The sequence below is a fragment of the Stenella coeruleoalba genome, assembly GCF_951394435.1.
Source record: "Stenella coeruleoalba genome assembly, chromosome: 20".
Taxonomy (NCBI): domain Eukaryota; kingdom Metazoa; phylum Chordata; class Mammalia; order Artiodactyla; family Delphinidae; genus Stenella; species Stenella coeruleoalba.
The window spans coordinates 43,237,248-43,263,120 of record NC_137166.1 but is presented as its reverse complement, the minus strand read 5'-3'; the positions used below and the strand labels follow the sequence as shown (position 1 = coordinate 43,263,120).

The following is a 25,873-nucleotide window of genomic DNA, read 5'->3' as shown; positions in this document are numbered from 1 at the left end:
TGATTTGATTGATAATCTCTTTCTTGAGGAAGGTCAGGAAAGTCTAATAAGGAACAGCACTTGTGCTCATGATTGCAAATCTCCAAAAAATGTCAGTGATCGCACCTGTTATTTCTAGACCAATCCTTTGTAAGTCCTGGCGGTATCTCAGTTGCCATCAGGCAGGGATGTGATCAATAGATGTAATGCTTGCACTAGCAAGTTGATCTTTCGTATATTAACTTTGTATCCTGCAACTTTGCTATAATTGCTTATTAGTTCCAGGAGGTTTTTTGTCAATTCTTTTAGATTTTTTACATAGACAATTATGTCATCTGCAAACAAAGACAGTTTTATTTCTTCCTTCTCAATCTGTGTACATTTTATTTCTTTTTCTTGTCTTATTCCATTAGCTAGGACTTCCAGTATGATGTTGAAAAGGAGTGGTGAGATGAGACATCCTTGGCAATTTGATCTTAGATACAACAAGAGGTACTTGACTACTAGGGACCTTCTTCTTCTTTTTTGTTTTTTAAATTTTATTTATTTATGGCTACGTTGGGTCTTCATTGCTGTGTGTGGGCTTCTCTCTAGTTGCGGCGAGCAGGGGCTACTCTTCACCGCGGTGTGCCGGCTTCTCATTGCGGTGGCTTCTCTTGTTGCTGAGCGCAGGCTCTAGATGCGCGGGCTTCAGTAGTGGTGGCATGTGGGCTCTGTAATTGTGGCTCGTGGGCTCTAGAGCACAGGATCAGTAGTTGTGGCGCACTGGCTTAGTTGTTCCACGGCATGTGGGATCTTCCTGGGCCAGGGATCGAACCCGTGTCCCCTGCATTGACAGGCGGATTCTCAACCACTGTGCCACAGGGAAGTCCCTAGGGACCTTATTTTAATTATGTGTCCAACAGTACCTAAGTGGAACTCCAGAAAGACCACTTTCTTGGCTTTTTACCTTTTTTTTTTTTTTTTCCACACTGCATGGCTTGTGGGATCTTAGTCCCCCAACCAGGGATTGAACCCAGGCCCTTGGCAGTGAGAGTGTGGAGTCCTAACCACTGGACCGCCAGGGAATTCACAGCTTTTTACCTTTTATATTTTATTTATTTCCATTCCAGTGCCCATGGCATCTGAGGTGGCCATCTGAGAGCTATCTAAGGGAAACTTGATGTCTTTAATAGATCTCCTGCTTGGGTTTTGAAACATGAATTAAGTCAAAACATTGTCTCAAACTTCTGTGACATCTGAAATTTGGAAAAAGCACTTATTCACAGGACAACTCTTTGATTACTGGAGGAACGGCTCAAGGTCCAGGCTACTGTTGGCATTAACTATTTCCTATCTAGCTTCCTTCTGGGAACTGTAAGCTGTTTGAGGAGATCACAACTGTGGGATACTCTCAAATAAAGGCATTTGATACTTCTGCTGGGGACTGCTGGCACCTTTTCATCATCCTGGTTAGATTGTTAAAATAGCCTCCATAATTCTCCTCCCTTCTGCACACCTCCCATACTCAGTCTGGCCTTAACCACTGACTTGCTTCACCCAATGCGACAACAGCACATGTGGCAAAAGCAGAACATTGAAAATTGCTTACGCACCTTGGGACTTGTCTTTTCTTGCTGCTGTTGGGAACCCTGCAAGCACCACCATGTGAATGTGCTTGGGCTGGCCTCTTTAGACACATGGCCCAGTCAGAGCCCTCACCCCAGCTACCTACAGCAACTTCCAGCCAGCCACACACGTGAGGGAGGCTACCCTAGACCAACAAGCCCCCAGCCACCCCATAGCTGACTGCAGCTGCATGGGTACGCCCAGGTGAGAAAAACTGAAGAGCTGCCTGGCTGACTGAGCTCAGCCCAAATGGTCCCACAGAATCAGCAGCTAAAAATTAATCATTATGTTAAGTCACTGTGTTTTGGCGTGTTAACAAAATTAACCAGTATACCCTGGGCTAGAGCGGTTTCTAGGCAACAAATATATTTGCTTTGGCTCTGGGTATACATCTTGAAAGCTGAAAAATCCCTTCAGTTTCTAGACCTGTTCCCTCAATTTTCTGAATACATTTTTATGAGATGAATTTTAGTGCCAGGGATCAAATGCCAGGATCTTTTGATCATTTTTTCCAGCAGCCCTAGAAGTGGTTCTTCAAAAAGACCATTTTCTCTGTTTTTCATCTTTCTATTTCCATTTGAAGACCATCTGAAAAGACAGTGAGAAATCAGGATTCTATTTCCTGTTTTCAATAGGTTTCTTACTTGGGTTAAGGGGTGCGTCCCTAGCTGGGTTAATGAAGGTGGCTTAGGAAAGTGTGGAGAAGAACCCCAGCCACCTGCTGGTCACAGCTCCGTTGGAACAACAAGGAAGAACCGGAATCTGGAGAGAACCCCTAACTTCTGCCGTGTCCCTCCAGCGCCCTCTACTCACAAGACCTAACCTTGTGCTAAATGATACATGGAATTTAGAGGCATAGCCATGATATGTTTTTCGAAACCAAGAAATTCACACTAGTACAGGACTATTAACTAAACTCCAGACATTATTTGGATTGCACTAGTTTTTCCACTAATGTCTTGTCTTTTCAGGATCCAACATAGGACATCACATTGCATTTAGCATACGTTCAGTTTTTTCTTTGTTTAATTTTTAAATTTTATTTATTTTTTATACAGCAGGTTCTTATTAGTTATCTATTACATATTATAATTACATAATTATAATTACATAATATCTATACATATTAGTGTATATATGTCAATTAGTTATCTATTACATATTATAATTACATAATTATAATTACATAATATCTATACATATTAGTGTATATATGTCAATCCCAATCTCCCAATTCATCCCACCGTCCCCCCGGCCACTTTCCCCCTTGATGTCCATACATTTGTTCTCTACATCTGTGTCTCTATTTCTGCCCTGCAAACTGGTTCAGCTGTACCATTTTTCTAGGTTCCACGTATATGTGTTAATATATGATATTTGTTTTTCTCTTTCTGACTTACTTCACTCTAGCATACATTCAGTTTTGCACGTTGCATTTTTCTCAGTGAACAATCTATCTTGGAGATGATTTCATATCAGCAAATATAAATGTAGCTCCCTTGAAACTTAGCTGCAGAGTATTCTATGGTGTGAGAAAATGAATTGTGTAACTAGTTCTCTTCTGATGTGATTCAGGCTGTTCCTCAGTTATTGCTTTTCTGTTACCCTTGTACATGGGTCTTTGCACACTCTCGGGAGTGTATATGCAGGATAGATTCCCAGAGGTGGAATCGGGTGGGTCAAAGGGGTGTGGGTTTTACATTTCAGTGAAGAAGTCAACTTGCTCTCATGGAAGGAGTGTAAGCAACAGTGTATGTAGTCAGAGGTGTGTGCCTGCTTGATTGCTATAATATACATTAGTTTATTCTTTCCATTCTATGATCTCCAGTGGTGAAAGAGAGGTTGGTTCAATGGGACAGGAGGGTGGAATTCCCTGGTGGTCCAGCAGTTAGGACTATGCACTTCCACTGCAGGGGGCACAGGTTTGATTCCTGCTCGGGGAACTAAGATCCCGCAAGCTGTGCAGCACAGCCAAAATTTAAAAAAATAAAAGGGGGGACAGGAGGGAGAGATAGGCTTGGGGAAGTAGCAAGGAAAAAGGCCACAGGGCCCCTCAGTGCCAGGCTGAGCAGCTGGACTTTGTGCTGAGGGCACTGGGGAGCCACGGAGGGTTAGAGGCCGGATCCAGCTCTGGACAGACATGGTCCTTTAGAGGTGCAGTAGGAACAGCCATCGAATGGTTGCCTCTCTCTTGGGTGGTCCTGGGAGCCTCACTCGCCTGGCGCTCAGCTCTTTGCTCCTCTCTCACCCACAGGAGTGGGCCTCTGGGTGAAAAGGCCAGGGCAGACAAACCCGTCCTGCCAGCCAAGGCCTGCCTTGGCCAGGCCGCACCGCTGCCATTCCAGCTGAGCAAATATGTGGCCAGATGAAGCCAGAGAAGGGAGTGGCCGATGTGGGACAGAGGCGGAGGACCCGTACCTGCTGCCCAGAGGCCAGCTTGACTCCAAGACCCCAGCATCTGACAAGGCCTGACCTGTTTTAACAGCTCAGGTAAAGTCTGAAAATGTTTAGCAAGGTAATTCTTTTCTCAGTACACATCTCATGTCCTACAGTGAAGTTTTTATTAATATTTATTTTTTTTCTTCTTTAAAAAGATTATCAATCATTACCCGTTCATCCACCCATCTCTCTATTATTCATCTATTTTATTTATACAGTTACTACCAGAAGTGAAAAATCAAGAGCAGCTTGTTTGTAGTCGTCTGCAGTGGGCGCTGGAGATGGGGTGGGGCAGGTGTCTGGTTTTCCCAGCTCTGGTCTCTCTGAAGTTGCTCAGTGGTGAGCTGCCTTTAAGTTTCCTTTGCCAGTCACTTATGTGGATCTTACTTGAAACAGAAAGGCCTACAGAGGGACACCCACTTCTTCTGCTTCAGGAACTGTCTATTGGAAATTGGATCACATCCCATTCCACCAGGCAAGTTTGAGCTCCATTGTTAAATTGCAATAGCCAATGTGAGATTGATGGCTAGAGAGGAGTATCTGTCTTCAGGAGGCTGTGGTTGTATGATCAGAACTAGCTCTGAGTAGGAGTGTTAAGAAAAATCAACTGAGTAAATCTGAAGATCTAATTGGTTTTATTCAACAAGTCATGAATTAGGCAGCATCCCGTCTAGTAAGTAGAAAGGAGCTCTCTTAATATTTATTTTTATTGGAGGGCAAAAGCAAGAGTCATCATAGAATATTTGGAAAATACCAAAATGCCCAAGGAATGAAATAAAAATCCCCCTCAAGTGTCTCTTTTTCCTTGATAACCAGGGCTAACCTTTGGGAGACTGTGTTTTACAACTTTAACACAAACACAAACATACTTGAATTTTTATCAGAAAAGCAATCATACTTGGCATGCCTTTTTGTAATCTTCTTTTTTCACTTAACAGTGAAAAAAGGTATTCTCCCACGACATTAAATATTCTTTTGCAGTGTGACATTTAAGGAAAGATTTGATTTTAGGCATATCAATCTCCACTAACTCCACAAACGTTCTTGAAGGACCCTCAGGCAAAAAGCGTTATATTAACGCTAACATATGCCGAGCCCATGGGTTGAACATCTCTCAGCGAAAGCACCAAGCGTTTTCAGGTATGATTTGACTTTTGAAAGCACAGATATGTGAGTCACTTCGATGAGCTGGCTACGGTACATCGAGACGGTGGAGCCCCAAACCTTTGAAACTGGGGCTTACCAGACACAGTAGCAGCCTTACCGGCAGTTTATTTCTGCATTTGGTTCTGATGGCACGGAATTTAGAAAATTCCTGATTCATAGTAAAGAGGTCTATGGGTTCCTGAGCTCTTAGAATGTATTGGACCCTAAGCTATGCGGTAGGGACTGCTAGAACCCCATTTTATAGAGGGGCACGTGGAGGCTCAGAGTGTGGTGGAGGTGTGGTGAGAACCCAGTACGGCCTCTCTGCCTTTCTCAGAGAATCTAAGTCACGGGCTGGGTCACTGTGAGCTTGCTCCTGAGGGCACACCTGAATTTAAAAGTAGATTGGAATGAAATCCCCCCTTTCCTTGACATGTTTACAACGTGGTCAAATATGTGCTCAGGGATGGGGGAGAAGTTTCATTCCAGGGCCTGCAGAAAAGCCTGTTAGGCCAGTTAACCTGGAGGGACTCTTGTGTGTTAAAATATGGTATGTGTAACAACTACACGGCATTTAAAAAGATTCTGGCTTGAAAAGCAAAGCTGTACATGGTTTAGTATCTTAGAAACCCCTTTACTAGTTTTTGTTTTTGAAAAGTAATAGATTATCTTTACGAACATCTTTTTCAAACATTATAAAGATATATATGGTGTGAAAATTCCTCCTCTGGGCCCTCTATCCCGTACCATATATATATGTATATAGAATTCTTATAAAAATGAAATCACTTATGCTTATTCTGCTCCTTGCCTTATCTACTTACAACAGAGCATGATGATCGATGACACAGCTATACTCTGGAATACACTGCAACAGTCAAAACAAAATAAAAAGAGGTGAATTCATATATACCGACATGGAAAGATGCCCAAAATATACAGTTAAGTGAAGGAAACAAGTTGCAAAGCAATATTTGAAGCACTATTCTCTTAAGTGTGTGTGTATGTGTGTGCTCATATAAGTATATATAGATATGTCGATATAAACTTTTGAAAAGCCGAAAAGGACATTTATCATGTATTAATAGCAGTTATCTACAGATTTGGGGGGGGAGTTTCCTGGGGAGCGGAACATGGGACACTTCCATTTGTAAATTTTTATAATCTTTTAAGTGGAAGAGTTATCAATGATTTTTGATTTTTAAAAGTATTTTCCCTAATTCTTCTAAAAATTATTTTAAAAACCTTGACCCATTTATTTTAAAAGACAAGACCGGGGTGGGATGGGGAGGGTGGGAGGGAGGGAGACGCAACAGGGAAGACATATGGGAACATATGTTTATGTATGACTGATTCACTTTGTTATAAAGCAGAAACTAACACACCATTGTAAAGCAATTATACGCCAATAAAGATGTTAAAAAAAAAAAACAAAAAAAAACACAAGACCTACCCTTCATATGTAACCACAGGGATAAAAGTACCGTATGTGGTTTGTAAGTGTTTCTACTTGCATTTCTTGGAGATTTTTGTCATGTTAAAACATTATTTTTTACTACTGTGTGTGGTATTCTAGAGAATAGACATAGCATAGCTAATTTAACCAGTCCCCTGCTGATGTTCATTTAGGTTACTGTAATGAACTTTCTAATTCTTTATACCATTATGATACCTTTTTATATCAGTTCACATAGATCTATCTTCTTTTTAACAGCCACAGAGAATTCCAGTCCAAGGATATAACATGAGTTGTACATCCCACCCGCTGCTGATGGAGGTTAGGTTGTTTCCAATTTTTCACCCTAATAGATTTGACCAATACAGATTTTTTTTAAAGTATATTTTCAAAAGCTGACATCTGAATTCAGCATTTGCAGACCATCTGCAGACCAGTAGAGTAGATGAGGACCCTGAGAAACCTCATTTGATGGGGAAGGAAGACAAACTCTCCTCACAGGGCCTAATTGCTGTAAAGTGGCCAGAGCATGAGCCTGCTTCAGAGAGGACAAAACAGCAGTGATGAGATTCTTCAACTGTTTGCTCTCAGGCACCCCTTAGAGAACCTTCTGGAAGCTTTAGTCCCTAGTAGGAGGATGTCTGTCACCTGTACTGGCCCAGCATCCCTGCACTCTGACTTTCCTTTGGTAAACAACCCCCTTTCCTAACACCACCCCTGGATGCATCCTTAGCAGGAATGTTAATCCCCAGAGCCTGACCTTCCCCAACCAAAGAGTGGGTCTAGAACCTACACCAAGTCAGTGAGATTTAATCCCTGACCTTGGCAAAGGTTATTGGGAAAGAGGCCCTTTCTCGCTGCTCTGTTGCCTAGCTATAAAGATGTAAGTCTGGTGTCGCCAGAGAAACCCTGCCTGAGAATGAAGCAGGTTTCCTGGAGACCTAGACTGAACCCCTGGATCCAGACATGCCTGAAGCTAGCCTTACTGACTCAGTTACGTGAGCCAATACTTTCTATTTTGTGTTTCAGTCAGTGCCAGCTGGGTTTCTGCCACTTCCATTGGAAGAGTTCTGGTTCATTTGCCTCGGCCTCCGAAAACAAATTAACTCATTCAAGCAGTATTTATTGAATATCCATGCTCAGCCCTGTGCCGGGCAATACTGGGGATATTAAAGTAACCATAACAGAACTTGTCCCTCCCCTCATGGCAGTCCCAGTCTACCAGAGCTTAAATAGACAATCACAAACTACTCGGTGATGGTGACGACATCCAGCATGAAGAAGGAGCTCAGGGAGCTACTAGAGAGGCATCCGCAAGTGGGGTGGTAAGATCAGGGAAGGGTCCCCCCCGCCAGGACAGGACTTCAAGTTGACACTGAAAGATGGGCCAGGAATCAGCCAAGTGAGATGAGGTTAAGGTCTAAGGGTCCGTGCACACATGTCCAGGGGTTTCAGGGCACCCCAACTCCCAGCAGGGCTCAGAAACCTGGTAAAACATCTTTGGAGGGGCCTGGTGGCGCAGCGGTTGAGAGTCCGCCTGCCGATGCAGGGGACACGGGTTCATGGCCCGGTCCGGGAAGATCCCACATGCCGCGGAGCGGCTGGGCCCGTGAGCCATGGCCGCTGAGCCTGCGCGTCCGGAGCCTGTGCTCTGCAACGGGAGAGGCCACAACAGTGAGAGGCCCGAGTACAGCAAAAAACAAACAAACAAAAAAAAAAACTTTGGAGTGGAGGGAGGGAAGGGTGGAGGAGGTGGGGAAGGGAGAGGTGGGGCGGCGTCGCAGCTGGAGGGAGCAGGGGCAGGGGAGCTGAGTGTGCACGTGGGCTTCCCTTCTCTTCCTCACAACGTGCTGTAGAAACGCATGGCCATCAGCAGCACAGGAAGCTGGAGGGGAGGAGGCAGGTGAGGGGCGCCCCAGCCTCACAGCCACATCCCACCCAGCCCACAGGCTCCCGCCTCTCACCGTCCACATCAGGATGGCGAACCCAAACCATGAGATGCCCCACGTGTAGCTGTCGATGGCGTGGCCAATGTGTTCGAAGCAGCCCTGGGCAGGGGGAACACGGGGGTCTGAAAAAATGCCTGGGGAGGCCGGCTGCTGAAAGCAAGAGTCACTGGGCGCCCTTGGGAAAGTCACTTCCTGCCTCGAGCCTTGGTTTTCTTACCTGTGGGACCATGAGGAAGTGGGTTTCTCACCCTGGGGATCACGGCAGTGTCTCCCTCCCAGGGCGGTTTCAGGGAGCCAGGGATGTGATGTTAACCCAGGCCCTGCACAAGCAGGTGCTGCCCCGATGGTGCCTGTGACAGTCTGAGGGTGATTTTGTTTGGGGCTGGCTTTCCATGCTGCCCCCAAGTTCCAAGGGTTTGAAATACGCCTTTAGGATCAGTCCAGTTCTGACAGCTCCTCATCTGGAGGTAAGGCCGAGTGGGCCCACAGCCCCACACCTGTCGCCTTCATGTAGACCCCTGCTTGGCCCAACTTGGAAGCAGCCAAGAACAAAGGTTCTGGGTGTGTGCCCTGGAGTCAGGCGGGATGGAGCTGGGGGCCGGCTCTGCCGCTTGTTGGCTATGGGGCCTGGCTAGGATTCTGACCCTCTGAGCCTCAGTTTTGCTATCTGTGAAATGGCGATCTTTGACAGCACTGCCCTCCGAAAGCAGTCGTGGTGATGCTGTGAGATGATGCAGGTAAGCACTCTGCAGAGAGCCAGGGTTCAAGGAAGGGCTGTCCGACCCTGGTGGCGGTGATGTTTTGCATACAGGCTCCCCTCTCTGTGACACCTGATCTAAGGCATGACGGTGAAGCGCCCCCAGGCAGCGAAGGTGACCGGTTCTCCTCCTCTGGTTTCTCTCTCTGCCTCTGCACTCCCTTTGCAGGAGTTAAAGCACCTGGTTGGGGCCTGACTGCCTGAAATCACATCCCAACTCCATCCGTCACTAGTGAGGCTCATCATCTGTAAAGTGAGGTAATTATAACCTTTACCTCATAAGGCTGTGGTGAGAATTAAATAAGGTAAAAACTTAAAGCCCCTACAAGGAGGCCTGGTACAAAGTATCAGCTCAATAAATGTTGGTTGTTATTGGTGTTGTGCTGCTGATACTGTTATTGTTGCTTTTATCCCCAGACAACCTGAGAAAAGTTTCGGGCGCCGCCAGGTCTGGATCAGATCAAACCAGAACCGGGGTTCATCCTGCTGACTTGCAGAGGGAGGGAGGGACAGATGGAGAGTTGAGGGAGTCAGACGGAGGGGAGAGAAGGAGAAAGCCAGATGGGAGGGAGGAGCAGACAGACAGACAGGGAGGGAAAAAGAAGAACCAGAGAGGGCCAGAGAGACCGACAGACACAGCAGGGGGGAGGAGACACACCTTGGTGAACAGGTAGTCCAAGTGGCCCAGGCGGCAGCCTTCTTCACTGAGGGGGATGAAGTTGCCAGTCCGTCGACAGCACAGCGGGGGCCAGGGGAACACCACCTCTGGGGTGGTGGCCCGGAAGGCTGATGTGAAGTTCACCCAATCCATGGGACCTGACGTGCCACAGCACTCTTGCTGGAGAGAGAGGCAGGGGTCAGGAGGACTCTGGCTCAGAGAGGACAGCCGCTCCCCTGAGGTCACACAGCGAGGAAGGATAAGGTTGGCCTGCACTTCCCCACATCCCGGGCCTCCTCGAAGAGGGGCAGCAGTGTCTGTGTGTGGGCAAAGGAGCAGAAGATACTGGTCCCAGCACCCCGAGGCTGATGGGGGATTTGGCTCAAACCCACACTCGTGATTTATTTTAAATATTTTTGAAAAAAATTTCATTGGAAAAAAAATTTTTTTAATTAGCTGTCAACAAAACCTGAGGTAAATGACACCAAAAGGCAGATTTCTGGCTTCTCCTGACCCCCGTGGGTGTTTAATTTGTGACTCTCAAATGATGAAAACATAGGCTCCTTCAAACCTGGGTCTCAGTCCAGGCTAGCTGCATGACGAACCAAACGAGAACCTCAATTTCCCTTGGGTCCTCAATATTCTCCTCTTGTGCTGCCGTATCTTGTTGAGTTTAATTAAGAACGTGGCTTCTGGAAGCTGGCAGCCTGGGTTTGAGTCCTTTTGGTTCTGTGACCTACCAGCTGCGTGACCTCGTGCAAACCCTCAGCTTCCTGCCTTGGTTTCCTCACTGCTAAAGAGCTGATCTTCTTTATGGACTGGTTGTGAGGATTAAATAAGCTTGAAAGTGCTTTGAATGGCGCTAAACAAAAGATAGTGCTCTTTAATGTTTTTTTGTTTGTTTGTTTTTGTTTTTGTGGTATGCAGGCCTCCCACTGCTGTGGCCTCTCCCGTTGCGGAGCACAGGCTCCTGACGCGCAGGCTCAGCGGCCATGGCTCACGGGCCCAGCCGCTCCACGGCATGTGGGATCCTCCCGGACCGGGGCATGAACCCGTGTCCCCTGCATCGGCAGGCGGATTCTCAACCACTGCGCCACCAGGGAAGCCCTGTTGTTATTTTTTTAATTGAACAATTCTTCTTCTTCTTCTTTTTTTTTTTTTTTTTGGCAGCTCCCTCGCTGATATGCAGATCTTAGTTTCCCAGCTAGGGATCAAACCCGTGTCCCCTACGGTGGAAGCATGGAGTCGTAACCACTGGACCACCATCTGTTATTATTATTACTATTGTTACTATTAAGACAGCAGGTGTGGACTTCCCTGGTGGCCCAGTGGTTAAGAATCCTCCTGCCAATGCAGGGGACATGGGTTTGAGCCCTGGTCTGGGAAGATCCCACATGCCGCGGAGCAACTAAGCCCGTGCGCCACAACTACTGAGCCTGCGTGCCGGAACTACTGAAGTTCGCGTGCCTAGAGCCCATGGTCCTCAACAAGAGAAGCCACCGCAATGAGAAGCCCGCGCACCTCAACCAAGAGTAACCCCTGTTCGCTGCAACTAGAGAAAGCCCACGCACAGCAATGAAGACCCAACGCAGCCAAAAAAAAAAAAAAAAAAAAAAAAGACAGCATGTGCAATGGTTAAGAGCAGGGGCTCTGGATCTACGTTTGGATCCCAGCTCTGCCCCTTACCAACCATATGACCCTGGGCAAGTGACTTTCCCTCTTTTGGGCCTGTTTTCATCCCAAAAATGGCAAGGACCAGAGCCTCTCCCTCATAAGAACCACAGGAGTGGATATCATCTACCGGTGGGCATAATGGGAGCCCTAATGGGGGCCCTAATGGGAGACCTGGTCAGAGCCTCAGCTCTTCCAGCCCTCCCCACCCACCCTGCCTACCCTCGCCCACCTCAATCATGATGCGATCCCAGAGGCGGGTGAGTTCCCGGCCCTGGTCCGAGTCTGCACTGTAGAAGGTCAGCATCTGCTTGGTGATCAGGGATGGGCTGGACACCATCTGCAGTGGGCCGGGAAGAACAGGGTCCAGCGGGGCTGGGTGGGGAGAGAGATCGACCTCCACTGCCGGCCCAAGACCCTCACCAAACTCCCCCTGGAAGTCATGCCCCTCCCCTGTCCTCCCCCCGACTCACGTAGTCTCGGTGGGTGTAGGACGTGATGCAGGAAGCGCACTCAAAGATGTAGACGGTGAGCATGAGCACCAGGTACTGCGCAGAGACGGAGGGAGGGTCACAGGGACAGCCCTGGCAGGGCAAAGCCTGTGAAGTCACACCCCTCAAGGGATGGATCCGTGATGGGAATGCAGTTTTTTTTTTTTTTTTGGCCATTTCCCGACCAGGGATGGAACCTGGTCCTGGTGGCAAAAGCACCGACTCCTCACCACTGGACCGCCAGGGAATTCCCAGAAACACAATTTTTTAAAAAGTATAGGACATGCATAAAGAAGATGTGGCACATATATACAATGGAATATTACTCAGCCATAAGAAGAAACGAAACTGAGTTATTTGTAGTGAGGTGGATGGACCTAGAGACTGTCATACAGAGTGAAGTAAGTCAGAAAGAGAAAAACAAATACCGTATGCTAACGCATATATATGGAATCTAAAAAAAAAAAAAAAAGGTCATGAAGAACCTAGGGGCAGGATGGGAATAAAGATGCAGACCTACTAGAGAATGGACTTGAGGACACGGGGAGGGGTAAGGGTAAGCTGGGACAAAGTGAGAGAGTGGCATGGACTTATAAATACTACCAAATGTAAAATAGCTAGCTAGTGGGAAGCAGCCGCATAGCACAGGGAGATCAGCTGTTGCTTTGTGACCACCTAGAGGGGTGGGATAGGGAGGGTGGGAGGGAGACGCAAGAGGGAGGAGATATGGGGATATATGTATACGTATAGCTGATTCACTTTGTTATAAAGCAGAAACGAACACAACATTGTAAAGCAATTATACTCCAATAAAGATGTTAAAAAAAAAAGTATGTGAATGGAAAAAAAAAGTATGTGAATGGAAACAATGTGAATGGAAACATCTACGTGGGGGATATACAGGTGTTCACCGTGCAAGTCTTTACCTTTTCTGTATGTTTGAAATTTTTAAAAATAAAACGTTACAGGACAATGCAATCAACAAAAATATGTAAGGTATTCCCTTAACTGTTAACTGTTGGCTTGGATGCAGTAAAATGAATGCCTACTGTAGAAAAGAAAAAAAGAAAGACATTCCTGAGACAACCAGGGACATCTGAACACAGATTGGGTATTGGAAGATAGATAGGAAGGGACTGGGGTGAATTTTGCACGATGTGCCCGCAGTATGGTGATTGGGGAAAGCAAAACAAAACAAAAAACCCCAAACCTGGGCTTCCCTGGTGGCGCAGTGGTTGAGAGTCTGCCTGCCTATGCAGGGGACACGGGTTCGTGCCCCGGTCCTGGAGAGGCCACAACAGTGACAGGCCCGCGTACCGCAAAGAAAAAAAAAAAACCCAAACCTGAAAAAGCTCTTTAATTGGTGTTTAATGAAAATTATTTTTCTGATCCTCAGCTGTCCCCTCCCCTCCCCCTTAAAGCAACAGGGCGTGGGGTGTGGGTGTGCCAGCTCCACTGCCCAGACGAGATGATGTGGCCATGCATGCCTGGCTGCTTTAAAACCACGTCCTTATCACTCAGAGAAATGTGCACGCAGGTATTCACAGGGAAGTGACCTGGTGTCTGGAATGTGCTTCAAAATACCCCAGGAAAGAAAAGTGTGGGCAGGCAGAGGGTAGGGGTAGAGGGGACGATGTGCGGGTGATATTGTGGAAACCAGGTGATAGGGACACAGGGGGCATCGTGCCGTTCACTCTAGTCTGTTTGAAATTTCCCATAACAATTAAAAAAAAAAATCTGTGTCTTAGTTAATGACAAACTAATAGGAGAGACAGACACAGACCTTTTTTCTTTTAATAGTTGGGTGAACTTTTAGGACTTTGGTTAAATTGTTCTGCCAGAGAACTAGATGCAGGAAAGAAAGAAAAAAAGAAGAAGAAAAGGAAAGGAAAAGAGCCTTTCCATGGCTCCACGTTACTCATAGAGAAGCCAAAGCCTTTACCAAGGCCTGCAGGTCCACCTGATAGGCCCACCTCCGCTCTCTCCCCTCTCTCCCCTCAAGGCCAGCAAACCTCCCCCCCCTCCACCGCTGCTGTTCTTCTCCCCTGTCCGTCCTCAGTTCCTCTCACTCACTCACTCACCCCCACTTGGCTCCAGCCACACTGAACTCCTGTCCCCTCTGGCTTCAGAGCCTTTGCTCTTGCTGTTCCCTCCACCTGGAATGCTCTTTCTGCAGATACTCATGCGGCTCACTCCCTTACCAATCCCCGGCACCCCACCCCACCAGCCCCCGCCCCGGGTCTTCACTTTCTCTGCCTGCAAGATCTTCCCTTTCCCATCCCCAGCTCCAGCTCTCCCTTGCCTGGTCACTGTCACCCATGAGAGTATCCTCCCCCACAGCAATGGCTTTTATGGTTTGCTCACAAAATAGCCTAGCGCCCAGCGCGGGGTTTGGCACATGGTTCTTGCTGTATAAACATTTGTGGATTGGATAAGTAGCTGCTCCTGGGAATCCAAAAAGCCCTCAGCTGGGGAAAACCCAGCGTTGGCTCTGTGTCAGTGGGGCCAGGATTGGAATCCCTGGTCTCCCTATCATCTGGGCTGTGGGCCTCTTTGAACCTCAGTTTCCCCATCTGGTAAATGGGCAGAGAAGCACTAACTTCAGACGGATTCTGGGAGGATTGAAGGAGCTCATTTTCTAAACTGCTTAGCCTAGTGGCAGAACGTGAGAGGTACTTGGGGAGTGTGGGTTATTGCTGTGGGCAGAGATTAGGAGCCTAGGCTCAAGCACTGAAGTGCTCAGGTTTAAATCCTGGCTCTGTCACTCACTTGCTGTGCCACCCTGGATAAGTGGATTCCCTTCTCTGAGCCTCAGTTTCAACTCTGTCAAATGGGCCATGAAGATGATGATGATGATGAAGGTGATGACGGTACCTCACGGTGGGTTGTGAGGAGCAAATGAACTAATCTATGTAAAGCACGTAGAATGCAGTGAGCGCTCATTAAATGGTTGCTGTGCTATTATTATTGTCATTGTTATCAACAGAGCTCCAGAGCACAGACCCTGGAGACCAACCAGCTGAGGTTCAAATCCCAGTCCTGTTACTTAAGAGCCATCCTCCCAGGCAGAGCTGCCTTCCCTGCCTCCCCTGTGCCCCAGTTTTCTTTGCAAAATGGGGGTAACAGCTGAGCCTAGGTTGTTAGGTTATGGGCAGATTAACTGACCTGATTGCCACGAGGCCCAAGCGTGGTACCATGCGGAACACACACTAGTAGCTGCGGTGTGGTTGTTATTACGACTCTGTGAGGATGACTTTTGTGCCCAGCCGTCCCCATCCCTTCCTCCTGGGGCCTCACCGTGAGCATCATGGACCGGTGGCGGGAGAGCACTGCGCCCACACCAAAGCTGGCCACCACGAAGAAGGAGAAGCCGCAGAAGATGGCGATCCAGGCACCAGCGAAGACGTCATCCTTGCCCGAGACGCCCATCAGTGGGTACACGCGGTACTGGTCGGCGGTCACCCATACCGTTTCAGCAAACAGGGCCAGGCCTGACAGCTGGACAGGGCAGCCGGTTAGCAAGGCTTGCACAGGGGCAGCAGCCCCAGTTCCAAGAGTCTCCGTGAGAAGGGCCTTCCCCATTCTGAGCCTCTACTGCCCTCTTGGTAAAGTGGGCACATAGTAAGAGTGGCAAAGAGGTCACCTTCCATGAGCAGGGATGAAGGTGGGCAGGAGGCCATGAGGGAAGGGAGGACCCAGCCAGATCTCCGCCCCCACCCACACCCCAGCTGCCAGTGGCTTCAAGGATACAAAGAGACGCTACATGCAAAGCCTGGCGCTCATGACTGATACCCAGGAGACGCTAGGTTAGCCCGCCTCCCCTGAAGAGCGTTGCTATTCCCTGATGAGGGGAGCCTGGCCGTGGCCAGAACTATTACAAAAGCATCAACGCTTTGATCCAGCAATTCCACTTGCAGGAGTCAATCCTCCAGATACACCTGCCCAGGCAGGAAAATCACACACCCACAAGGTTATTCCCCGCAGCACCGTGGGTAAAGGAGCCAGGATGCCACACAATGGAGGGCTGGGCGGTTGTGGAAAAGGACAGGGAGGCTGTCTGAGAACTCATGTGGACAGAGAATGTGCACAGGAGGAAATGGGAGGCACGGAGCAGGGTGTGGAATGAGCTACGTTTGGGGCAAGAAAGGGGAGAAAATAGGTATATAGGTTCCTATTTGCTTGTATTTGCTTAAAGAAATATTGGAGAAAATAAAAATCTGGTTACCTGTTGGGATGGGGAACAAGGAGAGAGGAAGACGGCTCAGTGGATACCTTTGCCAACAATCAAACTAACTCTCATATAGAGTATTTACTGTGTGTGTTGGTCCTTGAAACTGCTTTCTGTATGATAATCATCGTTGTTCCCAGCTCTCCTGCACTACTGCTGTTATGGCCAACACAGAGAGCAACCACGTGTGCCAAATTCTGGCCTAAGCACAAATCCAATAACTCATTTTATCCTCTGAGCATTCCTATTTTATCTCCATCTTACAGATGAGAACACTGAGGCCCAGAGAGGTTACATCACTGGCCCCAAGTCCCACAATAGAAAGTGACAGAGCTGGGATTTGAACCCAGGCTGTCTGGCTCCAGAGCCATGTACAGGTATCACGTAATTAAAAGACATTGTTATTATACATTACTATTGGACTCCTGTGCACCAATCGGGCACCTTACGTCCGTAATCATGTTAATGATGACAGCTGGCACTGGTCAAGCACTTTTTCTGAGCTGAGGGCCATACATGGATTAATCCACACAACAATGCCCACAGTGTGGACATAATTTATAAACGGGGAAACAGGCACAGAGAAGTCAAGTCGCTTACTCAAGGTCACACAGCTGGGGAGAGGCAGAGCTGGGACTCGAATCGGGGCTTTTCTGACTTGAGAGCCAGGCGACACTGGCCATTAGGTGAGTCCTGAGCCCTCAGCTGTCCCACTCCCAGGCTCAGGACCGCCCCCCTCCTCTTCACCCGCCCACTGGGCTCCCAGCCCCAGGGAATGTCTCACCAGAATAATGATGTTTCCCACGACCAGCAGACCCACCACAACTGGAGACCCCTTCTCTGCTGTTGCTGCTGCTGCAGAAGCCATAGTCTTGCCTGGGACACACGAGCCGGGATGAGGCCAGGCAGGGGCCGGGAGAGGACCCACTGCCCCATTCCACACCCCAGCTGCCAGGGGCTGCTGCCAGCTCTCTGATGGGCCCAAGCCAGTACCAAGTGCGCCCAGCTTCCCACAACCCCAGCAGTGGGCCATTTTACAGAGGAGGAGGGAGTTCCCTGGTTGGTCCAGTGGTTAGGAGTCCACGCTCCCACTGCAGGGGACATGGGTTCAATCCCTGGATGGGGAACCAAGATCCCACAAGCTGAGTGGCTTGGCCAAATAAAAAAGAAGAAATGAAGCCTTGGGTGGGGCAGTCACTGGCCAGAGCTCAGGGCTGCCCCCCACCCCTAGCCTCAGACCTCCCCAGCTCCCCCTGCCCAGCCAGACCCCCAGAGCCCCGTCCTCACCTTCTCTGCCTGAAGCCTCTCTGGCCAGGCCCTCCCACAGTGCCTCCCTATATATGCCCAGGCCCCTCCTTGGGCCAGTTTCCTGGAAGGGGGGAGGGTGTCTGGAGGAGGGGACAAGAGGTCAAGCCGGCAGATCAGTGTGGGAGAACAGTTTTACGAGACCCCTCCCCCAAGTGATTTACAGACCTGAAATTCCAGATTTTGCTAATATCTGGCCACATGAGCAAGGTGAACTGCAGGGGCCTCTGGTTCCCAGTCTGTCATGGTGGTGGAGGGGGGCGGGGTGGAGAGGGCGAGTGCACCACCTGATGTCTCTCCTCAGGACTAGGGCCTTGCTGGGAGGAGGGAGAGATCCAAGTCAAACCCACACGTGAGGGGACTTTCCTGGTGGCACAGTGAATCCACCTGCCAAGGCAGGGCACACGAGTTCGAGCCCTGGTCCAGGAAGATCCCACATGCCGTGGAGCAACTAAGCCCGTGCGCCACAACTACTGAGCCCGCACTCTAGAGCCCGCGAGCCACAACTACTGAAGCCCATGCGCCTAGAGCCCATGCTCCACAACAAGAGAAACCACCGCCATGAGAAGCCGGCGCACCGCAAGGAAGAGTAGCCCCCCCCCCACCCCCGGCTCCGCCAGAACTAGAAGAAAGGAAGCCCGGGAGCAAAACAGCCACAGATAAATAAATAAATAAATGAATAATTTAAAAAATACCCAACAAACAAAAAACCCACACGCATGTCCGCAATCCCAGAATTGCATCCTCTACAGGTGGCTCCACCTCTCCAAGGCTGGGAGCCCAAGGGGAGGTCTAGGCAGGGACCCAGGCAGGCAAGGGCAGCTGGATGAGGCAGGGAGGTGGGAGGAGACGAGGCAAGTGGGAGGGATGATCGGGATGCTGGTGCTCGGTCTCTGCGCTGAGGGGATGGATGGAAGGAGATGCGTGTGTGACGGGATTTTGAGATGAGTGTTCAACGAGCAAGCGGGGAGAGGAGTGTGCAAGCAAAAGGGAGGGGCACCCTGAATGGGCTTGGTGGGAGGCCCCCCCACCATCACCACACACGCGCGGACAAAGCAGGGTCACAGCGAGGTGGAGCCGTGGGTGGAAATGTCTTCAGTTGGCGGGATCGAAGAGACCTCGGTTCAAATCCCAGTTCCGCCTACTCTGTGCCGCGCGACCTGGCGTGTGCATTTGCCCATCTGCAGAATGGGTACCATCAGACCACTTTCCTGGGCGGCGGTGGGAACTGAGGGCGGGGATATCTGCAAAGGGTGTCTTCGGGCCTGGTGTGCAGTGGGCAGCCGCGCCTCACCAGCAGTGCTCCGGAGCAGCCCACGGTCTCTCCGGTGGCGCCCCCTAGTGGCAAAAGGCTGATCCTGCAGGCGAAAAGGGTGACTTGGGCCCGGCCTTCCCCAGAACTTTTCAACCCGGAGAGCTAGGGCATTTGCTTGGTTTTCTCTCTGTGCTTTGGCTTTCCCCAGTGAGAAATGGGCAAACAAATGGAACTTAAAATTCAATCGTCAAGATACTGGCTTGGTAATAAGACTCACGAGATGTTTTCCGATTAAAATGGATAATTTGATTTTTAGTCAATCCACTATACATTTAAAATAGTTTTTCTAATAATGTATATAACCTGTCAAATACATTTTATAAGTTTTAGCTAAAGTAACTTGCAAAATAATAGGACCATGCTAATAATATGAAATATTTTTATTTTCAAATAGTTGATAACTATAAGCAATTGGAAGTTATATAAAATGTCTGATAAAAGCAAAAAATTTTCATCAATGGAGGCATATGTCACCTGTTGTAAAAGGGATTCATTTTGTTCTGAAACAAGAACCCAGTGTGTTTTGATGTCAAACTTGAATTTTCACTATTCTTTCTTACTTTTATATAAGCTAGTCTTCAAAACAATAAAATTTGAAGTGCTAATTACTCAGATGCTCAGAAGGTTGATGATAAAAATCACAACGCCAAGATCTCCTAAAGATGACATATGCCTATGCTATGATCCGGCCATTTGTCCCTGGAAATTCCCCTACTTCCGTCTACCAAAGGCTGTGAGTGTATTCATAGCAGCCCCACACTGGAAACCACCCAAGTGTCCCTTAACAGGAGGATGGATAAGTCCATGATGGTACATACATATAATGGATACTATTCAGCAACAAAAGGGAACGAACTATGGATACACGCAACCACTGGGATGAATCTCAAAAGCATTACGCTAAATGAAAAAAAAGCCACTCAAAAGACTACCACTGTATGATTCTAGATAGGAAGTTCTAGAACAGGCAAAACCAATCTAGAATGATAAAAGTCAGGGAGTGGTTACCCTTGGGAACATGTGACTAGGTGGGGGGACAGGAAGGGGGCTTCTCTTTCTTGATTTGGACGCTGGTTACACAGGGGTATTCAGATTGTGAAAATTCATCAAGCGGTACACTCACGATAAGTGCACTTTTCTGTATTTTTTTTTATTCCAATGCCTTATTCTAAAGAGGGCAGATCCTTTCAAAAGAAACATATTCAATGTGTTAAAAGTGGTGTTTTCGAACGAGGGCACATGAGATAATTTTAGACATTCCATGGACATGAGATGAAATGGCATGAAATGATACAAAATTCATATGACGAGAAGATGAGCCATTTCTAACCAGTCCTTCAGACGGTGCCATGGAGAAAGGCTCAGTAATTTCAAGCTACTGTGTCCTAAACATCTCCCCTTTCTTGCTTAGAGCAGGTTTCAACAGGCCTCAGTGTCTCACTAGAATTTAATAGTAACATATTTTCATTGTACTTATTCTTAAGATGTTTTGTTTTCCATGGGCAGTGGTGAAAGGAAAGTTTTCTCAAACTTTTTAATTATAAAATATTTCAACTGGGCTTCCCTGGTGGCGCAGTGGTTGGGAGTCCGCCTGCCGATGCAGGGGACACGGGTTCGTGCCCCGGTCCGGGAAGATCCCACATGCCGCGGAGTGGCTGGGCCCGTGAGCCATGGCCGCTGAGCCTGCGCATCCGGAGCCTGTGCTCCGCAACGGGAGAGGCCACAACAGTGAGAGGCCCGCGTACCGCAAAACAAAAAAAACAAAAAAAACAAAAATTTCAACTATACAAGAAAACGTAGGGATAATGTTAACCTACACCTACATCCTTACATCCCAGCTTTGTCAAATCTAAGTATTTTCTGTATTCACTGCAGATTGTTTTCTTAAGGTGCATACATTGCAGACGGCATTTGAAGCCACCTGATCCCGCCCCAGAGACAACTTCACTACTAAATTTGGGACTCGGACTTCCCTGGTAGAGAGGTGGTTAAGAATCCTCCTGCCAATGCAGGGGACATCGGTTTGATCCCCTGGTCTGGGAAGATCCCACATGCCACGGAGCAACTAAGCCCGTGTGCCACAACTACTGAGCCTGTGCTCTAGAGCCCGTGAGCCACAACTGCTGAGCCCGTGTGCCACAACTCCTGAAGCCTGCACGCCTAGAGCCTGTGCTCCGCAACAAGAGAAGCCACCGCAACGAGAAGGCCGCGCACTGCAACGAAGAGTAGCCCCAGCTCGCCGCAACTAGAGAAAGCACGCGCACAGCAATGAAGACCCAACACAGCCAAAAATAAACAGATAGATAGATAGATAGATAGATAAATAAATCTGGGACTCATCCTCCTCCACACCCTTCCCTTGTCTTCCTTTTCAGATCACAGGTGTCCTGGATTGCGTTAATCCCACACCCTCAGTTTATAGTTCATTATCCCCCACAAGATACTTCTTGATTAAAATTTTTTTTAAGTGAATGGTTTTTTTTAAATTAATTAATTTTATTTTTGGCTGCATTGGGTCTTTGTTGCTGCACGCGGGCTTTTCTCTAGTTGCGGCGAGCGGGGGCTACTCTTTGTTGCGGTGCGCAGGCTTCTCATTGCGGTGGCTTCTCTTGTTGTGGACCACGGGCTCTAGGCGCGCGGGCTTCAGTAGTTGTGGCTCGCGGGCTTAGTTGCTCCGCAGCATGTGGAGTCTACCTGGAGCAGGGCTCGAACCTGTGTCCCCTGCACTGGCAGGCGGATTCTCAACCACTGCGCCACCAGGGAAGCCCTCTTGATTTAAATTTAATGTATTTCCTCATATCTCCATATCCTAGTCTCTTTCGGTGCCCCTCCCCCCACTGGCAAACATTCTAATATTCTCATATGTATCTTTTTTGGTTGAGTGGGTTCTTGCAAAAGGGATCCCAGTATTTCCTGCTCATGTCTTTTCTAATTGGCATACCCATGATTGTGTTAAATAGCTCATCCTATTCTTACTTCTCTTGCTGAGCACCACAGTTTTATTAAGGTCCGTCCATGTGACTCCGGGCACACTGAGTCCATGGCGTCTGAGAGTTGCTTGGGGCCCTTCTGGTGTGCATCCTCCACAGTTTACTGTCTCCTCCCCAGAGAGGGCAGTCAGGCTACTTCCAACTCCCTCACCACACTACTCCCACTGGTAATAATGCTGCAATGAACCCCCTCATGCTTGGCCCGGTAGAGACTTGTGTGTCTCTTTCTTAGGGAGCAGAATTGCTGGGTCCTGGATATGTGGCAGTTTGCTTTCCACAAAGGCCGTCCCGTTCCACACTCCAACCAACAGTTCACGGGGGTTCTTGTATCCTTTCCTCAGCACCCACCCTTGATATTACTCAGTTTTCTAGTTTTTGACAAGAGTAATTCAGTGTAAAGTGGCACCTGCTGTTATTTCAATTCTCTCTTGTTTTATTACTGATGGTTTTGAGCATCTTTTCGTATGTCTGTTAGCATTCTGGGTTTCTACTCCTATGCACGCGTTCGTATTTTTAATATATATGCATATATTCATTGACAACGTAGAGAATAGTTTTAGATTTTTTGGTAAACTTTACGTCAATTGTATCCTACGGTACATGCAATTGAGTTTCGCCACCGCAGCACTATGCTTTTTAGATTTATCCATCACATATGTGGCTCCACTTCATCCAGTTTTTTGCAAGAATACGTCATAGGCTGTTTCCTTTCCAAATGAATTCATTTTATCAGAGAGGATATAGAAAAGTGCCGTCAGTGGCAGCCCAGAGGTGTGCAGACTTGGCAACGCTCTGAAACCTGAAGTTTGGGTGTCAAGGTAATAGAGAAAGGCTGAAATCCCAGGTGCTCCTTTGGGTCAGCTGAGCAAGGGAGGGCCTGAAATTCACGGGTAGGGGTGTGAGAGGTGGGCATCACGCCCAAGAAAGGGACGCTTCAGAGCTGGGTGGGGCCAGTGTGATGTGTGGCCGGAGGAGAAGAGAGGAAGGGAGGGAGAGGGAGAGGGAGAGAGAGAAGTCGGGGAGACAAGGACGTGGTGTGAGGTGGTGAAGCAAGGAGGAAAGCACTAGGGTGGGACAGTCAAAAGGCCTTCTTATTTCTTTCTCAGATTTACTGAGCACCAAGTATGTGATCAGGCCTGAACTAAGCATTAAGGGTCTGATGCACGTACTGAATTTTCTCATGCCCAGCCCTGTGGGGCGCGATGCTGGGAACACAGTGGCAATCAGGCTGGCTCTGTCCCTGTCATCACAAGCTCACGGAAGAATGGGGGGGGACAGACACTCACCAGAGAGTGACAACTCAGCATGGTCAGGGGGATGCTGAAGTGACCAAGGCATTGAGGGAGGAAGCACAGGCAGAAGGGTCAGGGCCACCATGGGGAAAACAAAGGAGAATGTGCGAGCCCAGAGGAAGTGCCTGAGCCAGCCCAGGGCGTACAGGAAGGCTTCCTGGAGGAAGGGACGTTGGAGGAGGAGACTGAGGCTGGCAGTTAAACAAAAGGCAGGAAAGAACATTCCTGACAGAGGGAGCGTGACATATACATACAAGGGAATATTGTTCAGGCTTCGAGAAGTAGGAAATCCTGCAATAGACGACAACATGGATGAACCTGTAGGACATGGTGCTAAGTGAAATAAGCCAGCCACAGAAGAACAAATAGTGCATAATTCCACTTATAAGAGGTGACAAAAATAGTCAAACTCATTAAAGCAGAAAGTAGAATGGTGGTTGCCAGGGGCTGGGAGGGGAGGAAAATGGGGGAATTACTAATCAATGGGTATAAAGTTTCACTTATGTAAGATCAATAAATTCTAAAGGTCTGCTGTACAACATTGTGCTTACAGTTAACCATACTATACTGTACACTTAAAAATCTGTTAAGGGGGGGCTTCCCTGGTGGCACAGTAAAGAATCCGCCTGCCAATGCAGGGGACACGGGTTCAAGTCCTGGTCCAGAAAGATCCCACATGCTGTGGAGCAACTAAGCCCGTGAGCCACAGTGACTGAGCTTGCGCTCTAGAGCCTGTGAGCCACAACTACTGAGCCTGCGTGCCACAACTACTGAAGCTCGTGTGCCTAGAGCTCATGCTCCCCAACAAGAGAAGCCACCGCAACGAGAAGCCCGCACACTGCAACGAAGAGTAGCCCCTGCTCACCGCAACTAGAGGAAGCCCGTGCGTAGCAACAAAGACCTAATGCAGACAAAATAAATAAATAAAATAAATTTATTTTAAAAAAATAAATAAATAATCTGTTAAGGGAATTCCCTGGTGGTCCAGTGGTTAGGACTCAACGCTTTCACTGCGGAGGTCCTGGGTTCAATCCCTGGTTGGGGCACTAAGATCCCGTAAGCCGTGTGGTGCAGCTAAAAAAAAAAAAACAACTGTTAAGAGAGTAGATCTCATGTTAAGTGTCCTACACACACACACACACACACACACACACAAAGACAGTGAGAAGGAAAAGTTCCTTGATGTGTCCACAGCGCAGAAAGGAGACCAATGTATCAGGAGCACATCATATCTAGAGAGCATTTTCAACACACAGGGCACTGCTCTAAGCACTTCACATATAGTATCAGGCACTGTTCTAGGCACTTTACACATAGCATCCCATTTAATCTGCACAACAGCCCAACGAGGAAAGTGTCATTAACTTCATTTTACAGATGAGGAAACCGTGACACAGAGAGGTCAAGTAATTTGCCCAAGGCCTCAGAGCTAGTAAGTGGTAGAGCCTGCATTTGAACTGAGACAGCCTAGCTCTAGTGCCCACCCCCTTAACCACTACACTACACCATATGGCCTCTCTGGGTGATACTGACTCTGCTGGAATATTTTCCTTTTTTTTAAGCCAAGAAAACGTATTCGGGGAATTCCCTGGCAGTCCAGTGGTTAGGACTCCTCGCTTTCACTGCCAAGGGCCTGGGTTTAATCCCTGGTCGGGGAACTAAGATCCCACAAGCCACATGGTGTGGTCAAAAAAAAAGAAAGAAAAGAAAAGAAAAAGAAAAAAGAAGAAAACATATTCATGCATTACTTGTACAATTTGAAAAAGTTCAAGAATATCAGATTGACAAGGAATGATTTCCAGATACTATTATTAATGGAGAAAAGCAAGGTTCAGAACACCAGGAACAGCTGGCTACTATGTTGGGTAGGCAGATAGGAGGGAGGATCTGCTTGCAAATGCATAAACTCTCTTTGGAAGGACACACAAGAAACCAGTGATGGCAGTCACCTCGTTGTGGCTAGAGGAGAAGGTGGGGAAATGACTGATTTTTCCTGCATATTTTTGTACCTTTGTAAAAGTTGAGAGAGTGATGTTATCAAAATGGTGAAATAGGAGTTTTTCTACCATCGTCCCCCAAAAGTGATTTTGAAAATCACTCACAGATGAGAAGTCTGGGTATCCAGCACACTGCTGGGGGAAATAAAAAATCCAAGGTTCGATGCTCTGAAGAGGAATACTGAGTTTTGCATAACTGGGGGCGGGTGGTGGAGCAGGGAGTGGCAGGGAGAAGAGCAGCCAGGGCTCTCAGAAAGCATCAAAGGGACTCGGATCCTAGTAACCACATCACAGACAGTGGGAAGACTGCGCATGAGCCACTGGGGGTGCCTCGCCTGTGGTTCCCCCACAGCTGGCCCACAGCACCTCCAGTGCTCTGCGTGCCCCATCCACACACATTCCCACCTCACGACCAGCTCCCCGTGCACACTCTTGAGGGCTGTGAGAGTGAGCCCCTGCAGATGGCTACTGAGCGCGCGCAGAAAGTCAGCCATCTGGGGGATTAGGAGAAAGCACATGACCTTGGGCATTCAGCACAGTCCTAGGGAAAGCAAACAGGAGGTTGTCAGCTTTCAGTCTGGCTTTGCAGCGT

General features: G+C 48.2%; 1 protein-coding gene across 1 annotated transcript; it reads right to left on the bottom strand.

The window, feature by feature from the left end:
• Window positions 1-8,462: 8,462 nt before the first annotated feature.
• Window positions 8,463-17,250, bottom strand: UPK1A (uroplakin 1A; the record flags this gene model as incomplete). The annotated part of the gene is made up of 7 exons (XM_079908083.1): window positions 8,463-8,513; window positions 8,593-8,676; window positions 9,993-10,172; window positions 11,896-12,003; window positions 12,137-12,211; window positions 15,452-15,652; window positions 17,167-17,250. 7 exons carry the CDS (start codon window positions 17,248-17,250, stop codon window positions 8,469-8,471), a joined length of 777 nt encoding a protein of 258 aa, XP_079764209.1. The 3' UTR covers window positions 8,463-8,468.
• Window positions 17,251-25,873: the final 8,623 nt, after the last annotated feature.